The following is a 25,868-nucleotide window of genomic DNA, read 5'->3' as shown; positions in this document are numbered from 1 at the left end:
TCCGAGATCCCACTTTTCCTTGAAGTTACCATTGTTTTTCCTGCATTTAAAATGTAGCCAAACATTCAGAAAGAAATCTACATTCTTCTCTCCTTCCTTACTTTTCACATAACCAACTACCATCTGGTTTCTATCATATAGGGTGTTCAAGAGGTGCCCCATAATTGCCATCTAATTGCAAGTTGATATTCTTTGATGCGCTCTACTCTTTTGACTTTGAGGAATCTACTCTTTGATAATTACTCTGCACTTTCTATTTACTTTTGTTGATTTCTCCATATCTTCTTTCTCTTCATCATAATATGCCACACAGCCTGTGTTCTATTCTCAACAATCTTCACCTTTTCCTTTTAGATCTGTTCTCTGACTGTGCCAGTCCTCTTTCAAGAAATGTGTTCAGTAATCAGTCTTCTAAAATTATTGCATTTTTTTAAAATACTGAGAAAATATCAGTTCATCTATAAAGTCTTTTTTAAAAAATATATTTTATTGATTCTTTATAGAGAAGAAGGGAGAGCGATAGAGAGTCAGAAACATCAATGAGAGAGAAACATCGATCAGCTGCCTCCTGCACAATCCCCACTGGAGATGTGCCTGCAACCAAGGCACATGCCCCTGACCGGAATCGAACCCGGGACCTTTCAGTCTGCAGGCTGACACTCTATCCACTGAGCCAAACCAGCTACAGCTATGAAGTCTTTTTATTTCTCTCAGTTGATCTCTCTATTCAGTTGTTTTCCCATAACACTTTGGTGATATATATATATTATAACAACTGTCAAATGGTATTTTGATTTTTTAAAAAAACCCATTTATCTAATCAAATGAATATTAAATTATTCAAAAGTAAAAATCACTTTGGGATTAGTACAAAATAAAAAAGGCAGCAGAACGTAGGAGCTATAGCCAAGACATGGACTTAAGAATCAAGCAGAGGTCTCAGGCATCCATCACTTCCTAGGATATAACCTCTGTGCTATTATCAGTGAAATGGGTATAACAATTAATAATAAAAATTACATAATATTCTAATTGTATACATACAATGTTTAAAGTACTTAATACAGTGCTGTCACAAAGTATTTGCTAAACCAGTTTAACTGTCAATCATTCCCCTTTCAAATTTACACAGGGTCTCACTCATCACAGGTTCCCAGTACATATTTGGTGAATGAATTAATGAATGCATGATAACGAATGTAATTATCTCTTTTATACTTCTTTTAAGATTTAAGTTGATTTGAGGAATTCAGTAAGCTTTACTCCTGAAATCAGAATAAACTTTAGGGCATAGAAAACCCAGGCACAGACAAATTTTTCATAAAGCGAAATACAAATAGAAATGTAGACAGAGATACAGAAAGTAAGAGGTGTTTGCTCCAAGCCCCTCCAATTAACATAATTTACTGACTGTGTTTATCAGATAAGCTGATTATGACCTTAGAAGGCCAGTTGCCCCTGGTGATACTTGGTAAGAGCATGATGTGGAAGAGAACAGTATTGGGGGCCACCATACTCATGAGCGATATATTCTGGTGACATGGGCAGCCTCTGAACAGGCCATGGTCCTGAGGCTTACTTGTGGGGAGAAGGCAGGGTAAGCCTGAAATGTTATGTGTGCTTTGCCTGGGAATAGCAAGAGAGGAACAAGGTTAAAGAAGGCTGGGCCCCAGAGCAGGCATTGCCAGTGTCCTAAAAATGAAGCAATGAAAGTACCTACATTAATGCTTGGCCAAGGATCACCCTGGATTTCCTAACTGAAATATCCAGGAATCCATTGTCCTTTCCTTCACTTGCACTGCCAAGGTTCAGGCCCTCACCACTTTCCACCTGAAGTGTTGCCATACCTTTTGATATGTGGTCCTCCCTGATCTCAAGGGCTTTCCTCCACATGCCAACAAAGGTCTCCTTCAAAATCAAACTCCTTCAGCTCAAGCCTCTGTCTCAGATCTCATTGGCTAATTATTCTTTAAAGGGTCCTATGGAATCCCTTACTCATGGCATAAATTGGATTCCAGTTTGTCTTTCTAGTTTTATTGCCTCACAACCATCCATCTGCCAACTCTATAGTCATTCTTAATTCTAGCTATATTAAACCATTCCTAGCCATTAAGTCTCCTACATGTGGCTTTGCTTATGTTATTCTTTCCCCCCCAGAATGTTCTTCCCAACCTCACTGAACTACATCAGTTGCATGAACAAAAGGTTGCCTTCCCTGTAAAGTCTTCCATGTTCCCATGTCCCATTTTGAGTGAGTCACTTGCCCTGTTAAGATTTCACTGTGGGGTGTATTTTTTTATTACTGTGTTCACAATTACATTATTATAGATTAATTACTTGCTTATAAATTCCTAACCCCTCTAATTAGTGAGTTCCTTGATGCCTGGGGTTTAATTTCATTCATCTTCACTTATCTAGGATTGAGCCCACTTTCAGGGTCTTATATTTGCTGAAAACCTGGAGGAATTTAGGGTAGAGGCAGGGCAAAGGTAGGACTAAAGAAGGGTTGTCTGTCTTCAACTGCATAAGCTGCTAAACTTGAGTATAAACTGAGGAATCAATTTCTTGAAATAGTTTATGTTCATTTTATAGACTAAAATTTAAAGTGGTATTTATGGATGTGTTTTATTTAAAAATATTGGTTTAACATATTCAAATATCTTCCAGAAAAAAGTAATATCCAATTTTCCTATGCAATTATTTTAATAACTTCCAATATTTTCCCAACTATTGTATAAAGAATCACATTTTCTTGAATAAAAACATATCTTTTTGAATAAAACTGCAGAGTTTTGGTAAGGAGACATCTGAATTTAAATACCATTGTGCTTTAAAACTATTATTAAGTACTCTGAGACCCCTCCATGGGGCTAACTTTGGGTGCCTATCAGGGTTTCTACTTGCGACATTGGGTCTTAAGGAGTGGGTCAGATATGATCCTACCTCTAAAGCTCAAATACACAATTAAAAGATAACTTGCACTGTAATGAATGTTGATAGTTTCCTCAAAAGTGGTCCTTGAAATTCCTCAGAGGAAATGAGTTTGCTATGACAAACTGAATTGAGAAAGTCTGATTTCAACTATTCTGAAACAAAATTTCTAGAATTTTTAGCAGGTACATTTTTTTCTGTATAGAAATCTTATTGATTAAGGTAAGATCATTTCTAGTAAAATTTTGGGATACAAAATAAGGTATTTTTCATCAGTACTTGAAGTGAAAAGTCAGTTACTAAATAAGAACTACCACTCCAAATATGGTATATAGCGATAGAGTCTAAAAATACCTGCTTCTATACTTCTCTTTAAAAGCACTAGTCTGACTAATATATTTCATTAGACAGTTTCATGAACTTGTTCATTCCCTCCATTACATTTCTAGGCTTTCTGACTATGGTGCATACAATTGTCGGTGAGCGAAGCACAGGTTAAGTGTGTATGACACAGATGAGCCCGGGGATTAAGTATACACTGAAATGCACGTGGATGTTCATGATTTAAGCCAATGGACTGTGGCCTGAAATGATGTCACACGAAGTGGAGCGGTAAGTGGAAGGTTAAACCTACTTGCATCTCGGCTCATTAAACGCAGTTAAAGTGCAAATCCCCTCATTCTGACAGTAGTGATCACAAGGGTTCTCTTTCTGGTCACAGCGCTGACTTTTAAACCCCACAGAGCATCTGCAGAATTTCAGTAAAATACAGCTAAATAAAGCATCTGACTTGGTATTTTTTGTTAATATGTTTCAAATTTACTTCATACAGAATATGTGATTAACATTGTTCTCAGGTATGCTCACTTCTCTCTCATACAAACTCATCACATGCTACTGTGACGAGGTGGGTACAGAATGCAGGCATGGGTCTTATGTGGGCATTACCCTTCTGGTCAAGCAGGGATAAAGGAAAACTCAAAGTAGAGGACACTTAAGTTGAGTAGTTTTATTTCAAGTTGTCCATTCTGGACCATTAGTTATTTGAGAGGAGGAAATATTAAATTCCAGAGTTTCTTAAAGCAGAGAATCTCCAATACTTTCCAAACATTTAGAAACCCAGGTTTGAGTTAATGTATTACAAAGGAGCAAGGCTTAATAGGTCTGCATAATACAACACTCTTAAAATGAATACAAATATCAAAAGCATTATACACTTGAAACTATACCTAAAAGTCTTTTGAAAAGAATGACCTTAAGTACTGAAGTATTCATAATAGGATCATGTCTGGGTTTCACATATCTGAATAAAGTCAGTAAAACTAAAACAATTTCCCCCAACACTTCCAAGCTCAAAAATCTATGAATGTCTGAAATGGGTATGATGCTAAAATATAAATGAGTTCTCCTTATGAAGTCACTAGCCAGCTGATGAAGGAGGAGATTCTGTAGCACAAGAGCCAATGAGAGAAAATACCTGATCAAAGGTGTCCATGAAATATTTATTTAAAATGTATTCCCCCAAGAGAGGAGAACAATAGAGCAGGGATTCCATGTACAACCAAAGTCATACTAGTAAAAGCCCACAAAGTTGTAAAATACTCACAGACACACAGGTACATTTGTCTCAGGGTCCAGCTGACATGTGCCACCATTGTAACAGTAGCCGTCACACAACTGACAGCTAGAGGCAATCTTTCCATTGGTGCAGCTGCAACAACAAAGGAAAAGAAATCTCATCATTACTGGCATCATCATTGTTTAAAGCTGACACAAATTCTCCGCACATGATAATATTCATCATAGAGGAGTCATGCAGGGGCTGGCCAAAAGTAAGTTTTCAGAAAGGCAGACTTGTTAAAGGCAAATATTTTTTAACAGAATAATGATAAAATTATTATTTTGGTAACTTTCAAATTTTCAACCCATTTGATTTATATAAAAATTTAATTTAGCTAGATATATGTGTGAAAAAGATATACTCTAATTCTTATCACTTACACTTTGAGGAGATGTTATCTTCAATATCTTATTCCCTTTTCCTATAACTAGAATTTGGTGAGATCAGTGTGAATTATAAACCATATGATCATATACTCCGGAGGCAAATGCCTCATCTACTCCTTCTAATCTGGAAATCTAGTCCAAAGAATTATTAATGAGTTTTAGCTTTCATATTTTGTAAGAAAGTATAGGATTATGCTGTAGTCACATGTATCCCACTGCATTTCTTTGAATATGTATTGCAATTAATGTAAACCTTTTTATTCTAACAACAACAAAAACAAAACAAAACATGGAGCAGTCCATTGCAAAAATAAATAGTACTGTTATAGGAACAATATGCAATATAGCAACAAAGTAATGAAGTAGCCTTACATGGAATACTTATGGAAATGTTTCAACATATGGCATATTTACATGTCTGAGATAAGAATAAACTATGACTATTGCTACAGGGGGAAAACAAGTATGATAATAATAGGAAAAAGCAAATTTCTTATTTGCCATGTTATATTTTTAAATTAATAAATAAGTACTATTATGTTGGACATTAAAAATTGTTTGGGAAACAGAAAAAAGCTGCATTTGCATTCCAAATTTCCAAGGGACCTCTTCTATAAGAAGTATGGTAGTACAATTATACAATCCTGGGACCAACTAAGGATGATAACACATCCTGCCAATATTTTGATTGTGAGATCATGTTAGTACTAGGTGCTAGGAAGCAATCAGTGATATCACAATAAATCTAGACATAACCTTGACAAAGAAATCAGGCTGCAATATCATTGATTGATCACTTTGACCCTTTCCCTAATGGATATCTACTACAGTACATCCATCAAAGGGCAATTGCCAATGATAGGTTAGATGCCTGAAATATTGGTTAGCAATCCTGTAGTTCATTTATTTTGTGCATATTTGTTGGACTTCATGTGGTTGGCAGAGAAGCAGGAAATGGACTAAACTGCTTATAACTTTTTCTGGGTGCTTAATTTAAAAATATTGTTAAGGACATGAATTTTAAAATCACATTTCTTTTTAAGATGAACAGAAGCAATGAGTGAACTGGAGATAAAGAAAGTGGGACCAAATATGGGGGGAGAGGCAGTGGTTTAAAGTTTCCAAGATTTAACAGAGACTATCACATCCTTTATAATCTATGAAGGCATGCGAATACAAATTCACACATATTCAGTGGTATTGGTGTCTGTATCGTAAGTGGGTTGAGGGGGCTGTTCCTTGTCCTCCATGCCTACCCTCCTTAAAAATCAAAGAGCAGAAAGTTAGTTTCTTGTTCTGTCAAAGGTACAACATCAAAGAGAAAAATAGCTCATTATGCATGAAGTGATTTTCCATACGAAAGATAACTATACACCAAATACCAGCTTTTAAAACAAAAAAAATGCATATTTATTCATTGCTCTTAAACTTCTGCTTCCACAAGTAATAAAAGACGTTGCCTCTTTCTCAAGGTTATTTTTTTGAATTCTCAATTGAAGACAGAAATTTGTACATATTTCAAATTAAAAACACAAATTATCCAAATCATTATAATGCATCAGAGTACAGTTCATTTTTTTAAAAACTTCACCTGAGCATATTTTTTCATTGATTTTTAAAGAGAGGGGAAGAGAGAGGGAAAGACAGAGAGAAATATCAATGTGAGAGAAACACATAGATTGATTGTGTCCTGAATACACCCCAACCAGGGCCTGGGCCAGGGAGGAGCCTGCAACCAAGGTACTTGTCCTTGACCAGAATGGAACCTGAGATCTTCGGTCCATAGGCTGATGCTCTATCCACCGATTCCAACTGGCTAGGGCTAGTTCACATTTCTAATGCTAGTTTTTATCATAATTTTGTTTATTACAGACATATGTCTCACACACATGCACAGACAGTTTGTGATATATCATTTTCCTAAAGTTAATTAATAGTTATCCAGTAGATGAAAATAATACCATAGCAATCAACATCAAAGCCATTGTGTCGGCTACTAAATATTATGATAAAATCTTTCTTCATCTACATTTACTTAGATTTACAGGGGAGAAAAAAAAATATTCAATTAGCTCCATGTTATCTCTATGCTCATTATACTTGACAGAGTATCTATTCTAATTGACAGTTCATAGGCTACACATTAGAAACACACCTATTAGGAATCACAAGCATACATAGCAGCTGGAATTTTCCTACTTAAAAGATTTACGTTAACTCGTTTGTGCTTCTGTTTTAGTATCAGTTCTTTACATCTGAAACGAATTCCAATATCACTGTAACTTCATTCACTGCTAAGATAAAGCATATCCTAGAAATGAAAACAAACTTGTCTAATAATTTCAGCATACCCAGAGTCCTGTTTGGCATGTAAGTTTTATGGTCTGTCTAATAAATCAAGTATTATACTCCTACTTATAAACTTCCACTATCTACTCATTGCTACCAACTATTATTTACCTATTTTTACATATATTTTTCAGAAAAAGATCTTTTAAGAGTCAGGAGTATCTGTTGAACCTCAATAGCCTACTCGAGTTATAAGGCTCATGTGTTTAGGTCGGCAGAGCCAAGTTCCCTGCAGAGCAGGCAGCACTGATGCCCTAGAGTCCCGCCCTCCCTTCCTCTCATGGAACTTCCCCACGTAACGGAGACAGAACATGTGACTCTGTCTGAGACTTTCTAAGGTAAACTGAGTGGGAACCTGCCTCACAGCCTGCCGTAGGTAAGGGCCATGGTTCCCTGTGAGGATGAAATGGGTTGTGAAGTGCATTCCTGAGATGGTGCCCTGGACAGGAAGGAAGACATACGCCCACTAATTGAATTAGAGCTCTGGCAGGCTAAAGTCTCATCACAAAGAACTGACGGGCTTAATAAGTAAACACGATTTTGGCAGTTTATATGAAAATGCATTTTGCTTTTATGTACTTACCAAAGGCACATATTTGTAATTAGTCATATTTTCAATTACTTTACTTTAAAGAAAAAATAAGGTACTTTCACACAAACCAATTAGAGGGTTTGCGTAAATGACATTCATGATGATAACACAAATCATATTTAAATTCTAAAATGAGAGTAAATAAAAGAGAAAAATGTTGATGCTGTAGGTAATAAAGTTTTATGGGCCTTGTTTGGCAGAGCACCGTAACTCAGGGCTGGCGCCCTCGCACAGCTGTGGCTGCGAGAGCTGTGGCAGGAACACTCACGGCCTGCTTCTCTGTCTCATATCATCATTTATTAGCTCCTAAGCAAGGCAAGTGGTAGAGTCCAGTGCTTTATAAGTTCTCCTTTTAAAAGGTTGTTGAAAGAAGTTTGGAGTGAGGATTGACCTCTAACCTCAGTGGCATAAACTCGTTTCATGAAGAGACTGAATGACATTACCCTTTAGCTGTGATGATCTGTTTTCCATTCACTTGACCTTGAAGCCAAAGGGCAAAAGATAATGTAACCAAAGTATAAGCTGGACATTTTTGTTTTAGTTGCTCCCCGGGAAACATTATTCCTTTTCCTTATTTTTATGTTCCAAGTAAAAAAACAACAACAAACAAAACAAAACAACAACAAAAAAACAATGTAATGTTTGTTTCCATTAGACGGGTCCTTTGCTTCTCCCCAAAAGGATCGTTTTGTGACAACAGAGAGCCAATACTCACTGTAGAGAATAATAACGAAACAATTAAAAGCCTGAGCTATCCTAATTTAGGAATATTACATATAGCTTTCTGAAGGTATGTTGCATTTCACTATTTCTTGCTTACTATTATAAATATTCTATATAGGGAATGATCTGACCATATCATTACATGATTAATATTCATGTTCACACGATGTGCATAACAGGTGTTGAATAATTTGGATTTAACTTAAATGAACTGAACTTTATTTCAGCAAAAAATCCCCACAAAAACACAAGGATGCAATAGTCACCATATTTTAGAATAAAAAGAATTTACATTGTTTTTACAGTTTTTTGCTGGACTGCTAAACCCTTTGGGTTAAAATACTTTAATAATTAATTGATGTCCACTTACTTGCAAGATATATCATCACTGTCTTTATTTATAACACAGTGCCCGCCGTGGCATCTTATACATTTGTCAACCTCACATTTTGGTCCTTCATAGCGTGTTGGACAGACACAGTCAACGCTTCCGTCATTCCCAATAGTACAGGATTCAGAATTCACACAGTAGTGGTGACACACATCTACGAAGAATGCACAACAGAAAAATAAAATTATATTACAAGATATTTTTCTTCAGTCGCAATAAATCTTTCCATTTCATTTAATATTTAAAGTCAGTTGATCAATATGTATATTAATTTAACAAAACAGCTTGTAATAACATGGAACTAGAAATTTCTAATAATGCTATTGATTTGATTCCTCTTTTTGCCTGAGTTAGGTATCATTTCAGCTGGCTAAGGGCAAATGGGTTATATGGATATAATGCTAGCTGACAAACTCTTCGGTTTCTGAATTTTAAAGTTTAAGTCAACAGGTTCCTTAGCTTTCCTTCTGGGGAGCAATATTAATATTCTTCTGAAATGAGCAGAAATGCTCAAGTTTTCTTAGATGTGCCACTTTTCATCCAGAGAACAGGGTGGTGTGTGGTGAATAGGGGACTCCTCCCTCTGCACCAGGCCTTGGTGTGATGGAGAGAAGCCCCCTGGACACGTGCCAGAGCAGGCCCAGTGTTTTCTCAGACCTGGGCAGGTGGGCAGACAATAGGTGCGCCTCTGATGAAATGCCAAGGGAAAGTGGCCTGGGAAACTGGCTGGTCCATCATGGGTGGGAAAGGACAGCGTTCCGTCTAGTCTATTGTCCCCTCCCAGGTGAGAACATAACCTGCCCATCAGGCAGAGGGAAAGCCGCCCTGGAGTCTGAGCTCTTTGCTTTGAAAGAAGTTCCTTAGTGAGCATTACAGACAATTTCCTCAACTACGAAGGAAGACATCCTCAAATATTTATCACCATACCTCTTTTTTTATACCTCCTGAACATGAGTAATAAAAACAAAGATCATTTAGTGGGATAGCCACACTAATTCTGTAACTAGACATTCAGCCTCTGTCTTTTGAAAAGCAGACATGTCTACCTCTATGTTTATGAATATATTATAATTTACAACATTCAAAATGTTGAACATTCACAATACAAATAATATTAAGCAAAGTAAATGACTAAATTGATACCAGAGTTTGGATTTGGAAGCAGCAATTTCCTTTTAGCTATCTAAATGTGAAGCAATGTTAAATGAGATTAGCTGAGATAAAAATCACAATTTACAAACTTTAACCTGCTCAAAGACAATTATAGTGGATGAGACAAATTAAAACATAATTTATTATTCTCATGTTTATATATTTATTTAGTCCTTTATTAAATCAGACAGAAATTAAATTTATTGACAGACTTGTTTCATATTTATGGAAATTTATTTCATGCAATCTCATGCTTTCTGTTGCATTATGCCAAGTACCCACATTGATATTCAATGCTTACAAGAGTCTATACTTAACATGAGTTTTAGCTATACTCAAGAATAGTTATATATTCAAAAGTGAAAGAATTGGAGATATAAAAGTTAAATCTGTTTATTTGTACACAACATGCATTCTATTTGCATTTAAGAAGAATGTATTAGCAACAACCTATATGATCATCTAGTACTGTCTCCAATTCATGCAAAATTCTCTAAAGAACAATCATTGGTCAGATTTCTAGATAACTCTTGTTTAGAAAGAACTCTTTTAAAAATCCCCCAGTTGCTTTACAATTCATTATTTGGTCTTGGGTCAGCTGTCTATTGGAACACAGAAGTTGCCTAAGGTATCTTTCCAAATCTCCATATAATTTGCTTTTTTCAGAAGTTTACAAAATGGTATTTCATCAGAATCATGTAGAAGACTTATTTGTAAGCACAGATTTCAGTGCCTTTCCCTATGTCTCACCACCACCCACCCCTAGATTCTAATTCATAAATCTGAGATGAGGCCCAAGTGATTTCCATGGGGCAGATATTGGGGAACGAGAGATTGGTAACTAGAGAGTGTAAGAAATGATGATATGGAGGTAATATCACAGTAGCAGAGAAACTACATTCTCTAATACAGGGGTCCTCAAACTAAGGCCCGCGGGCCACATGCAAATACAGATATTGTATTTGTTCCCGTTTTGTTTTTTTACTTCAAAATAAGATATGTGTAGTGTGCATAGGAATTTGTTCATAGTTTTTTTGTGTTTTTTTTTAAGCTATAGTCTGGCCCTCCAACGATCTGTGGGACAGTGAACTGGCCCCTTGTTTAAAAAGTTTGAGGACCCCTGCTCTAATAGTTATAAATGATTTGATTTGGCTTAAATAGATTATTTCTTGACTAACTTTGTGAAACTTAATTAAATGTAATTTTAAATCTAAAATCTTGAACCTCTTTGTTTTTATAACCATATTGCTGAGAAAACTTGAGAGACATTCCGAAGGTTGATGATTGCCGTATACCACACTATAGCAAGGAACAGTTTGCACGTGCCTATGGTGCTAAAGGACAATGATAAAGACTTATCTACAATTCACCAATTATACGTAATTTTGCTGCATAAATTAAATCTGTTTTAGAATAAGCTTTAAAAGATGTGAAAATATACACAACTGATAAGTAATTGAGGAAATAAAACTTAAAATTTCAAAAAATACCATTGCACACCCACCAAATTGACCACAAATAGCAAAAACTCTCATATATTGCTAGTGGGAATGTAAATTGGTTCAACCAGTGTGAAAAAGTGTTGAAAGTATTTACTAAATGTGAACATGCCAACATCTTATGACCTAGCATTTCTACTCTTAATATATAGCCAAGAGAAAAGTAAACATATGTGCACATAACTTGTACATAATGTGCATAGCAATCTGTTTAGAACTATCCAAAACCTGAAAATAATCCAAATGTTAACACAAAAAAGATGGATAAACTGTGGTTCACTCAAACAATGGCATAAACAGATAGATGATAGATATATAGATAGATAGATGATAGATAGATAGAAAGATAGATACATAGAGAAATGATTGATGAAACATGAAATATGAATGAGCCACTCAAGAATAATACTGGAAGGAAAAACTGGACAAAAAATAATATACTACTTTTTATTTATATACAGTTCAAGAGGCAAAACTAATCTATGGTTTTAGAAATAAAAAAGGAGATAATTGGGAAAAGAAAAAGGGGAGTAAATAAAAGTGGTAGACTAAAGGAAGACAGGTTAAAAGATCACATAGGTGATAGGAAACATTTCATTGGAGGGGAAGGATAGGGAAGGGATTGAAGATGGAAGAGAGGAATGGAAGTTTGAAAGAGTATAGCCAGACTGGCCAGTAAGTGGCAGCAAGAACAGTCTATGGAAAGGACATTTATGGAAAGGAAAGCTGGTGGAACAGCATGGTTGATTCTCATTTTGAACATGAGTAATTTAACCATGAGAATATCATGGAAGCGGTGGATCCATAATTATTTGCTGGGGACATGCATGTATTTAATTGGGTACAGGGAGCTGTAAGAACAGTAAAAAAAAATATATAAGACAGGACATCAGCACTCAGAGAGCAGATGATCCAATTGAAAGTCTAAGACAAGGGAAAAAACAAGAAACCAAAATCAGTCTGAATAATGTCCACTATGCCAAGAACCAGCATATTTTACTACCAACAAAATCTTCCTTCTTGTGGGACATTCCATCTCATAAATTTTGAACATTTTATCTCCCTGAATAGCATAACAATTGAGATTTCCTGCATATAAAAAGAAGGAGCAATAGTGAAATGTAATGAATCTGTGCTAAGAAAGTATAAATTACCATTAAATTATATAATAACACTTTATATTCACAATATAAAAATTATTATAACCTCGATAGGATAATTACACCAGAAGTTGCATACATAGTAGCAACAAACACAATCATGTAATCTAAAGAACAACACTGGGTATGTAATTACAGATTATTCACATGGTAATTAAGTAGATGGAACTGGAGAATAAGTCAATGGCTATTTTCTGCAACAGAAATGAAGCATTTATCAAGGGAGATTATCATTGAACTTGGTCTCTCTCCGTGTTTCTCTTATTCTATCATTTCTTTTCAAGCAGCCAGACATGCAAGGGCATACTTCCTTCATTAATCTTCAAACAGTATCTTAATAGACTGCATAAAAATATATGCATGTACAAGTATACATACAGGTTTATGAATATTCATGGAGACACAGATGTCTATAAAACCTCTGGCTGCATTTAACATTTTCCCCAAATATTTCTTTTTATTTAAAAGTAATTGCTAAGACTATTTAGTTATTAACTTATATTTGTAAATGGGCCATTCAATTGTAATAGTTCGTGAAGTGTGAAATTGATTTAAAGAGAAGAAAACCTAACTAAAATAATACTACCTAAAATGGAGCTGAAGATACTCAGTAAGAATAATGGGGAACCTGAAGATTCTTTAACTGGTAATATAGAATGGTTATGTTGGGGAGACTAAATTATACAACTACATGTATGTAATCAATTGTTCTACTTCAGGGAATTTTGGCCTGGCCTTAAAAGAAAAACTTATGTGAATTGGCTTTAAGATTAATAATTTAAACAAGCCTTTGATTATTTAGTACTGCACACACACACACACACACACACACACACACCAATAAATTAACAGTAGAACTGATCACTTTCACAAAGAAGACTAGGTAAGTTCCACAGTGCATATCACTAGACATCTTGGAACTGAACTTCAGTTTCAGTGCAATTCACACTCCAGGCTTCACTGTTACTTAGTTGTGTGCCAGGAGCAACAGGCCTATGAATTCTGCTAATATTCTTCCTTCATGAGGTGTATGGCTGCTTTTATGTATGCATGAAATGGAGAAGAATTTCCAAGACAGTATTCTGTAAACTTTAGATGAATACTTATATCAGGGAGACATAATAAGAATAATAAACAAAACATTGGTCAGAATATGAGGGATTCGGAGGTTAAATTTAGTCCTTTTTCTGGCTAATGGTGTCATCTCATGTGACTTGACTTATGTCTCCAAGACACCCTTTGGTCATTTTTGAACAGAGGCTGTATTACTGAACATGCTTAAGAGTATATCATGACTCCCTCCTCACTCACCCATCCTCTATAATGGCCTTTCTTATCACAGTGAACCGAAGTCTGATTTTAGTAGAAAAAAAAGGGGGGGGGGAGTGTTGTGTGTGACATCTGTAATATTTCCAACAATAAAGACAAGTAAATAAATAAATAAACACAACAAAAGAATAAGTGAGCCTAACTGTAGAAAATAAACTCTTATTTTTATTTTTTAATACTTCATACACTGGCTCAGGAAAATAATCTAGAAAGCAATTTTGAATATCTTTAGTGTTCTCTTCCCTTTATGTGTCTCTAAAACTGGCGCACCGCCGATTTCCTAGATATCTGCGGGTCTAACGGCCAGTCAGAGTGTCTAAGGGCCCTTCAGCAGCCAGAGCGCAGGCCCAGCGGAGCTGGCCTGAGGCCGCCTTGGCCTGCAATGTCAGAGAGCAGGAACTCAAACCAGACCTCCACGCCTCACACTTCATGTGTTGCTCTCAGCCTCCCATCCCAAGACAAGGTGATATCTGCCTCTCCAGGCACTGGCATTGATTACAGCACTGGATTCTCTTTCCTGAAGGGACCACCTAACCATCTATGTGATTTACTCATTATTATGCAGAATCAAATCTGGGTCCTCTAGCAATGAGACCAAGTTAACAGGCAAGGTGTCACAAAGTAACACAAGCCTGAAGGGTCACCATTCACTGACATCTAGATGGAAAGTTCTCTGGAAAAGTTCTAAGATTCTTAAATATGTTAATAAGAGGGATTGTGGCCATTCCTTGTCTAGAGCCAGTTTTTAATCTCTCTTGGTGTATGAGGCAAAAGAGATATAGCGACTTGTATACATTTGCTTAGAATTTTATGACTATTGTTCTTGAAGGTTTATATAAGGAGACAGAAAAACATTTAAGAAATACTAGAATTTATTCTTTTTTACATTCCTCAAATGTTTTATACACCTTAGGTATTTTAATAATTAAACTTATTGTATAGTCCTAAATATATCATCCAATTTCAGAACCGACTTGAATAAAGTAGAAAACATACTTAGTCCAGGTGCTAATTAAATATTCACTAGGGAAAGAAATGTGTGCAAATCTGTGACTAAAGCTGATAAATTTTCATCAGGAAAGCATGTCTAAGAAAATTAGCATTTTTCTAATTTACTACTAAAAATAGAAATATATCTCAAATATTTCAGTAGAGAAAACTGAAAAAAAAATAAAGGAATAAAAATTGATTCTGAGCAAACAGTGCCATCCCTGACTTTCCAGGTAGAAGGAAAATGTAAAATTCAGAAAGCCAAGTTTTCAAAACTCTGATTTGAGGTAGACATATGGGGTGAGATTTAAAAAGATGAGCATTTAAATTTTTAACAGACTGCTATTTCAAAATTCATACTAAAATGATGGCATCAATAATTTTAGTCAAAAAGTACCTTATAAAACTATCATGGCAACATTTTTTGAAAGATCAGAGGAACCTGTATAACTTTTGCGTATAAATAATGTTCGTAGTTGACTATTTCTCTTTTTTAAAGTAATCAGCTGTAAAAGGGTTTAACAAGTAATGATTTATAATGTGGTAGTCATTTGAGATTTGTAAACAACCTTACTTGCAGATGACAGCTAAATATGGCTTATCATATGAGGCTAACTTTAAAACAAGATAAGTGAATAAGCATATGATGACAAAAATAAAATGAGAATGAAGCATGCATCTAGAGGTCTCTGACCATAAACAAGTCATTTACCATATTTAGGCTCGCATTTCTCTATCAAAACACTGACTCTGTGTTAAAATCCAATTAATTTTAGCCTAATAAAATTACTAATATCAACTATATTAATAATCACTATTGTGTTAATATTCTTCATGTCCTCAAGAGTGCCTTTAATAGAACCCTCGAGGCTAACAGATTTTAGGTAATCAATAAATGAAACTAAATTTTTAAAAAGACAAATCGGAGCACAAAGTAATAACTCATTTTTAGAAAACTGAATTTTTATAAAGGTATGGGAGGTGAAGAAAACTGGATAGGAAGTAATCATGAAAAAGATCATCTCAGATGAGATTATCATGAAGAAAGTTATTGTCATCATGTTGTAGCCTAACTAAAGGGCTGGTAATGCCTCACTTCATTATACTGGGACAATATGAGGCCATCCTAGACAAATCCATGTAGATTCTATGTACATAATTCTCTCTCTCTCTCTCTCTCTCTCTCTCTCTCTCTCTCTCTCTCTCTCTCTCTCTCTCTCTCCTTCTCCCCTCACCTCCTTCCATCCTTATTTTCTTCCTTCTTCGATGTTACCCCAAATCTAAATGTTAAAGTAATGATTTCTGACACACTCAGATGTACTTTACTTCTAGTTTTTCTTCATATGGTACCTTGCAAAATCTATAATATATATGTATCTCTCTATATCAATATGTTGCAGACTGGTCAAATGAACAAGTTTACTTTTAGTCAGATGCATAAAAATAAGACAGATTATTGATATTATAAGCTTTTCACTTTGCTAAGACTTTTTCAATAATCCAAAGGTTATAGAGAATCAATTTAATTTTATTTTTAGTAGCATTTAATCTTTACCATGACTACAAGTATGCACTAAATTACTATAATTAATTAATTACTATAATAAAATACTTTAATCCAAGATATTTTTACTTAGGAATATTATTTTCTTTGAAAAAATAGTCCTTGTAAACTGTTTCAAACCTTAAGGTGATGAAATTAAGTCATTACTCTTTTATTCACAATGGATACACAAATATTCTGTAGCAAAATTTTGATATGGTAACCAATGTGCTTTTGTTTCTGTAGCCCCTGACCCTTCTCTCCATTCAAACAGTAGTTAGGTTACTAGCTTACCCTTCTTTATTTTCCATCATCTAATTTCTCACCACCTAACATCTAATGTGTTTGTGTATTATTTATAAATACTGCAAGGTACCATGAGAGCAGTTTTGTTTTATTTGTGACTAAATTCCAAGCCACAATGACTGGGCATATTAGATGCTCTGCTAATATTTGTTGAATTAATGGCAGCACTGTCCCTAGGAAAGCAGAGCGCTTACCAAGGCAGAGAGCAGGAGTCATGCTATTGACGTTTTTATTGTAGAACCCAAAGGCAGTTATAAATGTATGTAAATGTGAGATCAGTCTTCTAGTTTTACCCATTCCTGAAAGAACCTGAAGTGTGCCAGGATGTGTACGTTCCGATGGGGAGAGGAAAGTAGGAGATGGAAGATGTAAATCAGGTGGGAAGTGAAGATGGATGCCTATAAGTCTAGATGAAAGAGCCTTTGAACATCTGGTGCCTGCATGGAATAGACACTCAGTTACTGGGTCAATGAACCAACTACCAGACCCTCCACAGTGTCATGTGAATGAAAGATGTGACTTGCTAAATTCCCAGAAATTGGGAATTACATTGATTTAAACTAAACTTTTCAACTTTGAACAGGTTTAAGTTTATAGTCATGGCCTAACCTGTGCATGAAATTAAACCTATTCAAGACACTATTTTCTTCTGTGGCCTGACCTACTTACATTCAGACTCAATATAGAATTCCATTGTAAAATCATGGATCATTTCAGAAATTATTTTTAAAAATATATATTTTATTTATTTCAGAGAAGAAGGGAGAGGGCGAGAGATGGAAACATCAAGGATGAGAAAGAATCATTGATTGGCTGCCTCCTGCATGCCCCCTATTAGGGGTCGAGCCCATAACCCGGACATGTGCCCTTGACCAGAATCGAACCCGAGACCCTTCACTGAGCCAAGCCAGCAGGGCCAGAATTGTATATTTCTATATACATGATCTATACATTGCACTGTGTGCTCACTGCTCAAATTCAAGTGATCTTTTGACAATATGCATTTGGCCCCACTTACCCTTTACCCTCCAAATCCCTTCCCTCTGGTAACAACCATAAGGTTGACTATGTCTATGAGTTTCAGTGTTATATCCCACAAATGAGTGTAATCATATGATTTTTAGCTTTTTCTGATCTGATTTTCTATTTCTCAGTGTGCTATACTTAAGTTGTATTTGATTTTTTGATGTCAATCCCTAATAAATAGGTTTTTCTCCTAATAGTTCATTTTCACAATTAACCATCTATGTTATGACATATTACTGGCTATCTCCTTTTTATTAAGTATTTTCTTTTTTTTAGTATAACTTTATTTGCTGGAAAACAATGGATTTTAAAATATATTTATTTATTTATTTTAAACTTATTGTTATATATTTACATTCATGAGAATGAAACTGACCAAATAAATATAATTATAAATGAACTGTTTGATTTAAGCAAAGATCTGTTCTTTATTTGGTGGGTTACATAACCATAGGATAAATTATAAATATAATCTATGTTTAACCATAGGATAAATTATATATACCAGTATAATTTCCTCCTATCTTTGGTCTTTTTCTCTGAGATTCAGAGCTATTAGTTTAAGATTTGACACGTTTTTTTTCTTTACCTCTAGAGCTGATGATGACATACTGACTCTCTTGCCATTTTCATCAATAATCAGGATAAATACAAAATATTTTCTAGCCAAATATGAACTACCAAAAGAGGTTCTATTTTTTCATCAAACAGAACAATGTGCCGAAACCGGTTTGGCTCAGTGGATAGAGCGTCGGCCTGCGGACTGAAAGGTCCCAGGTTCGATTCCGGTCAAGGGCATGTACCTGGGTTGCGGGCACATCCCCAGTGGGAGATGTGCAGGAGGTGGCTGATCGATGTTTCTCTCTCATCGATGTTTCTGACTCTCTATCTCTCTCCCTTTCTCTCTGTAAAAAATCAATAAAATATATTTAAAAAAAACACAGAACAATGTTTGTACTAATTAAATATTTAATAGTTAAACATGAAGGTTATCATCTCTCTCTCTCTCTCTCTCTCTCTCTCTCTCTTTCTCTCTCTCTCTCTCTCTCTCTCTCTCTCTCTATATATATATATATATATATATATATATATATATATATATATATATATGGCTAAGTGACCGACAGGCTGACCGGCTGGTACATATGACAAGGACTGGCAATCTAAAAATAAATGTTGACTCACGCATGCGCGATATTTGTCCCCATCTGACACTGGCCTCCCATTTAAATTAATTCAAAGACAGTTTCCCGTGATGCCAGCATTTGTGATGACTATTAATAAATCACAAGGACAGACTCTAGGCAGAGTAGGAATATTCCTACCTGAACCCGTTTTCGGATATTGTCAGTTATATGTTGCTTTCTCTCATTTAACATTAAAGTTAAAGTTGTAAATACTTCATCACAAGGGAAATTAGTCAAGCATTCTGAAAGTGTTTTTACTCTTAATATGGTATACAGGGAGATATTAGAATAAGTTTAATCAATTTATCAGTCATTGTTTTATCAATGTTGTTTTTGTTGTTTTTATATAATGTTTTTGTTTTTTATATCATGTCTTTGTTGTTGTTATATCATGTTGTTATTTATTAATCAATTTATATATTATTTTCATATACATTTTACTAATTTTCTTTCATCTCTGACATTGTTATTATAAAGAAAGGGTGAATAGCAATATTAAAATATTTCTTCTAATTAATTTCCTTCCAATGTGCATGAATCTGTGCACTAGGCCACTAGTTAGCTATTAGATAGGAATTTTATTTTCTTTCATTTAAAGCATTTGAAGATTCCTGACTCATGTTATTTTCTCAAAACATGTCAATTGACATTCCAAATCTGAATAAAGAACTGTGATTTAAAGGAACTCTTAAATTTACATTTAAATAATTTCTCTCAAAAATAATGTTGGCAGAAGCATTTAAGTAGAAACAATTTGCTTGGTTTGAGATAAGCCTCAAGTAAATATTTTTGTTTAATCTGTGTGTCTGTCTTTGCATAATTTATGTACTATATTATTTTCAAATATCCAATTCTGTAGATAATTATTTATGAACCCATTTAATTTACTTTACAGCAAGCACAGCAGAATTACAATCATGGATGGTTTCTATTCATGCCAAGCCTTGCTTTTTATTTGTTTTTACTAAGGGCTTCCAACTGGGCCTGCTCAGTTTAATACAAATCCCTCTTGAGACAGTTGCTAACCATGACTTCAATGACAGGTTATTTTCTGCCTTCAATAAAACAGTTTTCAAACGGTCCTTTTTTTATATATTCACTTTTCCCTAAGTTGGAAAAAGAAGTCTAAATACCCGTTGGTAGTGCTAATGTGGCATAAAGTAGATCAGACCATCTAACCTTGTCATAATTTATGGTAAAGCACTGTTTCAAGATTATTGTAAGATTGGGTTATCTCAAAATCAAGTGAAGCTGGAATTTTTTTTTTAAGTTGCTGCTACAATACCAGCAAGAGTAAAAGAACTTTTTGAAGGTTTTTTTTTAGTAATACTTACTGAATTATTATACATTATTACTAAAATCCCAAGTATACGCTACATGACAGAGATAAAAGTTCTTCCATATTTAACTTTATAAACATATCACTGGAACTTGAAACTTAATGGTGTGAAATATAATGTTATGCTTCTAAATAGAATGGAGTAAAGTCCATTTCTGATCTTTGACAGGTCTTTTCTCATTCATTTCTAAGTTGCAGCTTTGACTGACTTTTAATTGTAAAATATATGCCATTTGTTTTGTTTTATTCACCAAAAGTTATGTAGGCAAGTGTTTTCAAAGAGTTTTTATATTGATGTGTCCCCCAATACCAAAAATTATATCCATAAGTGTTTAATATATATATTTACATATATATATCAACTGAATAAATTAATAATTAGTATATGTCCTTTGAATCATATATGATAAACTATCTTTTTGAAAGATTTACTTGTGTTTCCAATAAATTCTATTTTATATAAGCACACTTTGTCTAAATATTTTGCCTCATGGTTATTTTTATATTTTCTTTAAAAGAAGATATAACATACAGTAAAATTAGATTTTTAATAATTCTATTTTTACTACTAGATCAAATTATCTTCAACAATATTTTCATAATTCTGAAAATGTCTTCTCAACCATCTAGAATTAAATGATAAAATTATCACATTATCTTACCCTTAGGTCACCATTCTATATCATGGTCACATGTATTTATTTTTCTTCATACACATTAATTCAAACCCAATTCTATTTTTACACTATATATTTTTTTTCAAACTGAAAACACAAGCACAAAATTTTTCATGGAGTGTGGAATTCGATGAACTATTAAGTAATGATGGCCCAGAACTCTGGCACTACATTTTGAGAGAGATCTTGTCAGAGCACAGAAAAAATAACTGGGCCTCACAGGCCGAAAACAGGATCCTTCCACTTGGTTAACATTCACTCACGTACTTAATACTATCTACCAAGTCCAGGCATTGAGTTAACTCCCAAGCTTGATGAGGTATGCAAATCATCATGGCCTGTTTCATATTCTAGCAAGATAGAGAGTCAACAACATGAATGATGATATAATACAGTGTGAAAGTGAATGACCTAGGACAAAGGGAAGTTAAGAAGTCAAGGTGGGAGCATTAGCAGACGTGAAGAATTCCATGTGTAAAGGGAAAGAGGTATAAGCAATTAAAGGGGGTACATGCTAGAAACAATGAACGGGTTGTTCCCAAGGTTGGAAGAAAGAGCACATAGGAAGTGTGTTGTAGTAATCCAGGTGAGATGATAAGAGTCTACATGAATGTAGTGCTTATCTTCTCACCAAGAGAAAAAGATTTGGGAGACACGCAGTACCTATGGCCCCAAATGCTTTATCACTCCTGGTGTGAGTGTGCTAAGATCTTCAATACTTGATACTTAAGAAATAACTAGTCCTGAGTAATTGAACTTTTTTAATTTTAGGATATTTTCTTGGGGTTTTAGCTTAGTTCTAATTGGCCTTCATACTAAGCACTGAAATGATTCTATTTTATTTTTCTTTCATTATTAAAGTCATTGGGTCTCTTCTATTTGAGTCTAATATAGGCTGAATCAACTCAAGTTTAAAATTCTTATTAATGACTATTTTCAATGGAGTAGGTACTTGCAACAAACAGGTTGAGCCAGTGTGCCACCTGAGCTGTGAACATTATCCTAATGAGTCTAAAAAGATGGAGTAGAAGGGGCAGAAAATATATATTTTTTCTATCACTATGTCTGACCTCTATGCCCTCTTTCACCTCAACTACCCCTGCATCACCACACTTTTGTCCATGTACACGATTTTTCTATCTTTTTTCTTTTTTGTTTAATTCTTCTATTCCTAGTACCCCCCACCACACACACACACACACACACACACACACACACACACACACACACACACACACACACACCAGAGCTGTCTGACTGCTCTCTATCTATGAGTCTGCCTCTATTTTGCTTGGTAGTTCAGTTTATTCAGTAAATTCCACATATGAGTGACATCCTATGGTACCTGTTTTTATCTGACTGGCTTATTTAACTTAGCATAATGTTCTCCAGGTCCATCCATTAACCGATAATAAAATATATCAGGAGAAACCTACTTTGCAATTCAGACCCACAAGGCTACAAATTATGACTATTATGTTCTCTAACCTGGCAGATAGGAAGAATGGCTTAATCTTATTTCTTGCCACTTGTAAAGTTGGACTAATAATACTAATTTCACAGGGTTGTATGAGCATTTGTTAAACCATCATGTATCAAATAAAATGATGTATAACAGCACATATCTCTGTTACCAATAAATTATACATGTTCAGTGATTGTTAATTCCCTTGCCAGACCTCCCCTGGGAAAATCAAATAGAAACAGAAAAGGTAAATTTCAAAAGATTTCCCTTCTGGGCCTTTGCACATGCTCTTCCACTCCCTCTTTCCTCTCTTCACCTGGTTAGCTTCTACTTTCTTCTGGTCTCAGCTTGGATTTCACTTCCTTCAAGAAGTCTTTCCAATAGGCTGAATTCTATGTTCTTTCTTTCCCGGGTACTGGTATCCTCTGTGTTTTATTAAACTGTTACATAATAACTTGTTTCATTTTCAGAATCACACAAAGGGCTGTAAGCCCTTTGAGAGCGGGAACTCTCTCTCACACCACTGCTTCCTCAGTGACCAACCTAGTGATAGGCTTATTGTAAACATCAAAATATGTTCACTTACTGACTGGCCAATGGAATAAAATTGCTTTGGAAGGCAATGGTAAAAATAATCCATCACATTAGCACATACGATAGGCTCACATCTATATTTGATAACTTTTATAAGTTACTTGATAGACTACGGTTCTAATACCAGTTGCAACAAGTATGTTTGTATTACTGTCAGGTAGGTCTAATTTTATAAACTTGAGATGATACTTAATGTCTGCACTTATTGGAACCAGTGGGTGTTAGCCACGGAGGTACATTTCTAACAAACTGAGTTCTAATTGAAAGTATAATGGTTCCCCAAGCAGATCACTAGAGGACTTTGAAAATATCAATGACAGAACAGATTGCCATTTGATTTGAATACCTGGCTCTTAGACACAGATTGAATTGGCCCTCATTGTCCCTTTCGCCCTAATGTCATTATTATTTAATTACAAGTAACCCTAGGTATTGTTGACCTCATAGTTAACTTCCAGATTTAAATGTAAAATGCCATGCTTTGTTTTTTAAAAAAATGTATTCTAAGATTCCTTGTTCCAATATAGCATAAAATGGAGTTATATTTGCTCTTGAACAACTTAAAGAATACTTAATTTTACTGTTGCCATTATTTATCTCTGTCTCTCCTCCCTGGGAGCTGCTGTTAAAATTAATTTGCATTTCAGACCTCTAGATTTTATATTGCCATTAGGGTTGTGAAATGTTTTTACTCAGCACAACTAAGAACTGATGTTTTACCTCCCACTAATGGACCTTTAATTAGGCACTGTAATGAACCATTCTGTCATCCCTTCATTTATAGAGAGAGGTTTTGTATATGTAAGATACAATTTTGACAGAACACCAGGTCCATAGAACATTGCCAGCTCACATATAATAGATCCTAAATTTATTATGCTTTTGTCAGCTACTGGATTTATCATTTTAATGACACTGTCCACAGACTTATTTTGCTGCCAAAGAATAGCATCACCATACTTCAGGAATGTTTGTTGACATCTTGATCAACAACTCCTGGGGTCCAATTCTGACTATAATATCACTACTTTGGGACCTTGAGCAAGTTATTTAACCTCTGTCGAAGGATTAATTGGTTAATTTTAATAAGTGCTTTACAGTGAAAGGTGGGAAGTGCCATGACTGCTGATAGTGATAATAAAATTATAATGTAGGCTTTTACAATGCATTAAGATTCTTCAGACTGTGATTCTGTTAAGTTGCCAAGTAAATATAAGTGGCTGAATTTATTCTTTTTAAGAATTCAAACTGCCATGATGATGGCCTCATAGTATTTTTAAAACTTATTTTTTTTAAAAAATGAAGATTATTGGATCCTGATTACATACAGCTTTTGTACATTGAATAGATTGTTCTTTTATTATCTTATCTCCAAACAACCCTCATTTGTTTATTTATGATTATTTTTTTTCTCATTTGCTTATCTGAATAATGCCACTGCTGAGTGTAGTCTCAAGGAGGTCATCTGAGACAAGTCAGAATGACACAAATCACAATATTACCAGGTAAAAGTGTATAGAGCCAAAAAGAGGTAAAGAACCAGTGACTTTAAAATTAAGAAGAGAAAGAGATTAGTTCAACCTGAGGGCTAATGTGAACAACTCGTAAAAGGAAATGGTGTTTAAGCTGGAAAGGGATATACAGATAGGATTAGGCAAAGAGGGATGAAGGTGAGTAGGAATCCAAAGAAAATGCATTTCAGAGGAAGAGAATAGCATGAGAAAGTCACAATGTCAAGGGAGTTGACATATAAAGAACTATGATCGGTATGGTTTTATTAGAATAAAAAAGAGGATGGAAAGATAGTTTGGATATTGATGACCATTTGCATTATTCAGGATAGTAGTTGGTACTGACCCCATTCAGAACTCTGAGAATAATGGCGCAAGAAAGAAAACTAAGCAAAGCTGTGAGTAGGGAACGGAAGTTGTGTTTGAATACTATGAGAGGAGCGAGAGGAGAGAGTTATGAGGACTGAGCCACATGTGAGTGGGGTTCCATGCACATAAATTGACCGTATTTGCCAACTAAACTCTGATGGCCTGTGATGCATATAACTGAAGAGGTAAGTTGGGCAAGCAACATGAAAAAGGGCATTGGCTTAGGTTAGTAGCATCTATATTTGCCAAGAAGGGTCTGTCCTAATATGTAGAGAATGTACATATAGAAAAGGAAAGACAGATTTGGAACTGAAGTTACCTCTTTGTTGCTCAAGTAGCCCCCCTGTTGGAACATCAGATGCAAAATATTTGATACTATGACTTATTCTCAAATAAGGTCCATGCATATACTGGTAACCTGATTCTTTGCTGTTCTGTTACTTTCTACAATGACAAGAGATCTAGCTCACTCTCAGTGAGGTCCTCAACGACATCAAACAATACAGAGACCACAAAGTTAAATAACTTTTAAGGGTGTGGTCCCTGGAGGTGGATTGTCTGGGTTTGAATCCTGGCTTTCCCAATTACTAACACTGTCATCTTCAGGAGGCTCTTCATGCCTCCTCAGTCACCTCCTCTGTAAAATGAGAACAAAAGCAATACTGTGTTCATTAGCTAAATTAAATGAATTGATCAATTAATGCAAAAAAAAAGAAGTATTACGAGAG

The 25,868-nt window shown here is 34.9% G+C and overlaps 1 protein-coding gene across 1 annotated transcript in view; it reads right to left on the bottom strand.

Moving 5' to 3' along the window:
- LRP1B (LDL receptor related protein 1B) overlaps positions 1 to 25,868 on the bottom strand; it is a 924,684-nt gene that overhangs the window by 40,483 nt on the left and 858,333 nt on the right. The window contains exons 81-82 of the mRNA XM_059704885.1: positions 8,973 to 9,147; positions 4,538 to 4,642 (exon numbers count right to left, since the gene is read on the bottom strand). Of these exons, the coding sequence (XP_059560868.1) occupies positions 4,538 to 4,642; positions 8,973 to 9,147 (280 nt within the window). The remainder of the gene's footprint in view (positions 1 to 4,537; positions 4,643 to 8,972; positions 9,148 to 25,868) is intronic.

The sequence above is a fragment of the Myotis daubentonii genome, chromosome 7 (assembly GCF_963259705.1).
Source record: "Myotis daubentonii chromosome 7, mMyoDau2.1, whole genome shotgun sequence".
Lineage (NCBI taxonomy): Eukaryota > Metazoa > Chordata > Mammalia > Chiroptera > Vespertilionidae > Myotis > Myotis daubentonii.
Note: the sequence above shows the minus strand (reverse complement) of the source record. Positions and strands in the feature narration are given on the sequence as shown.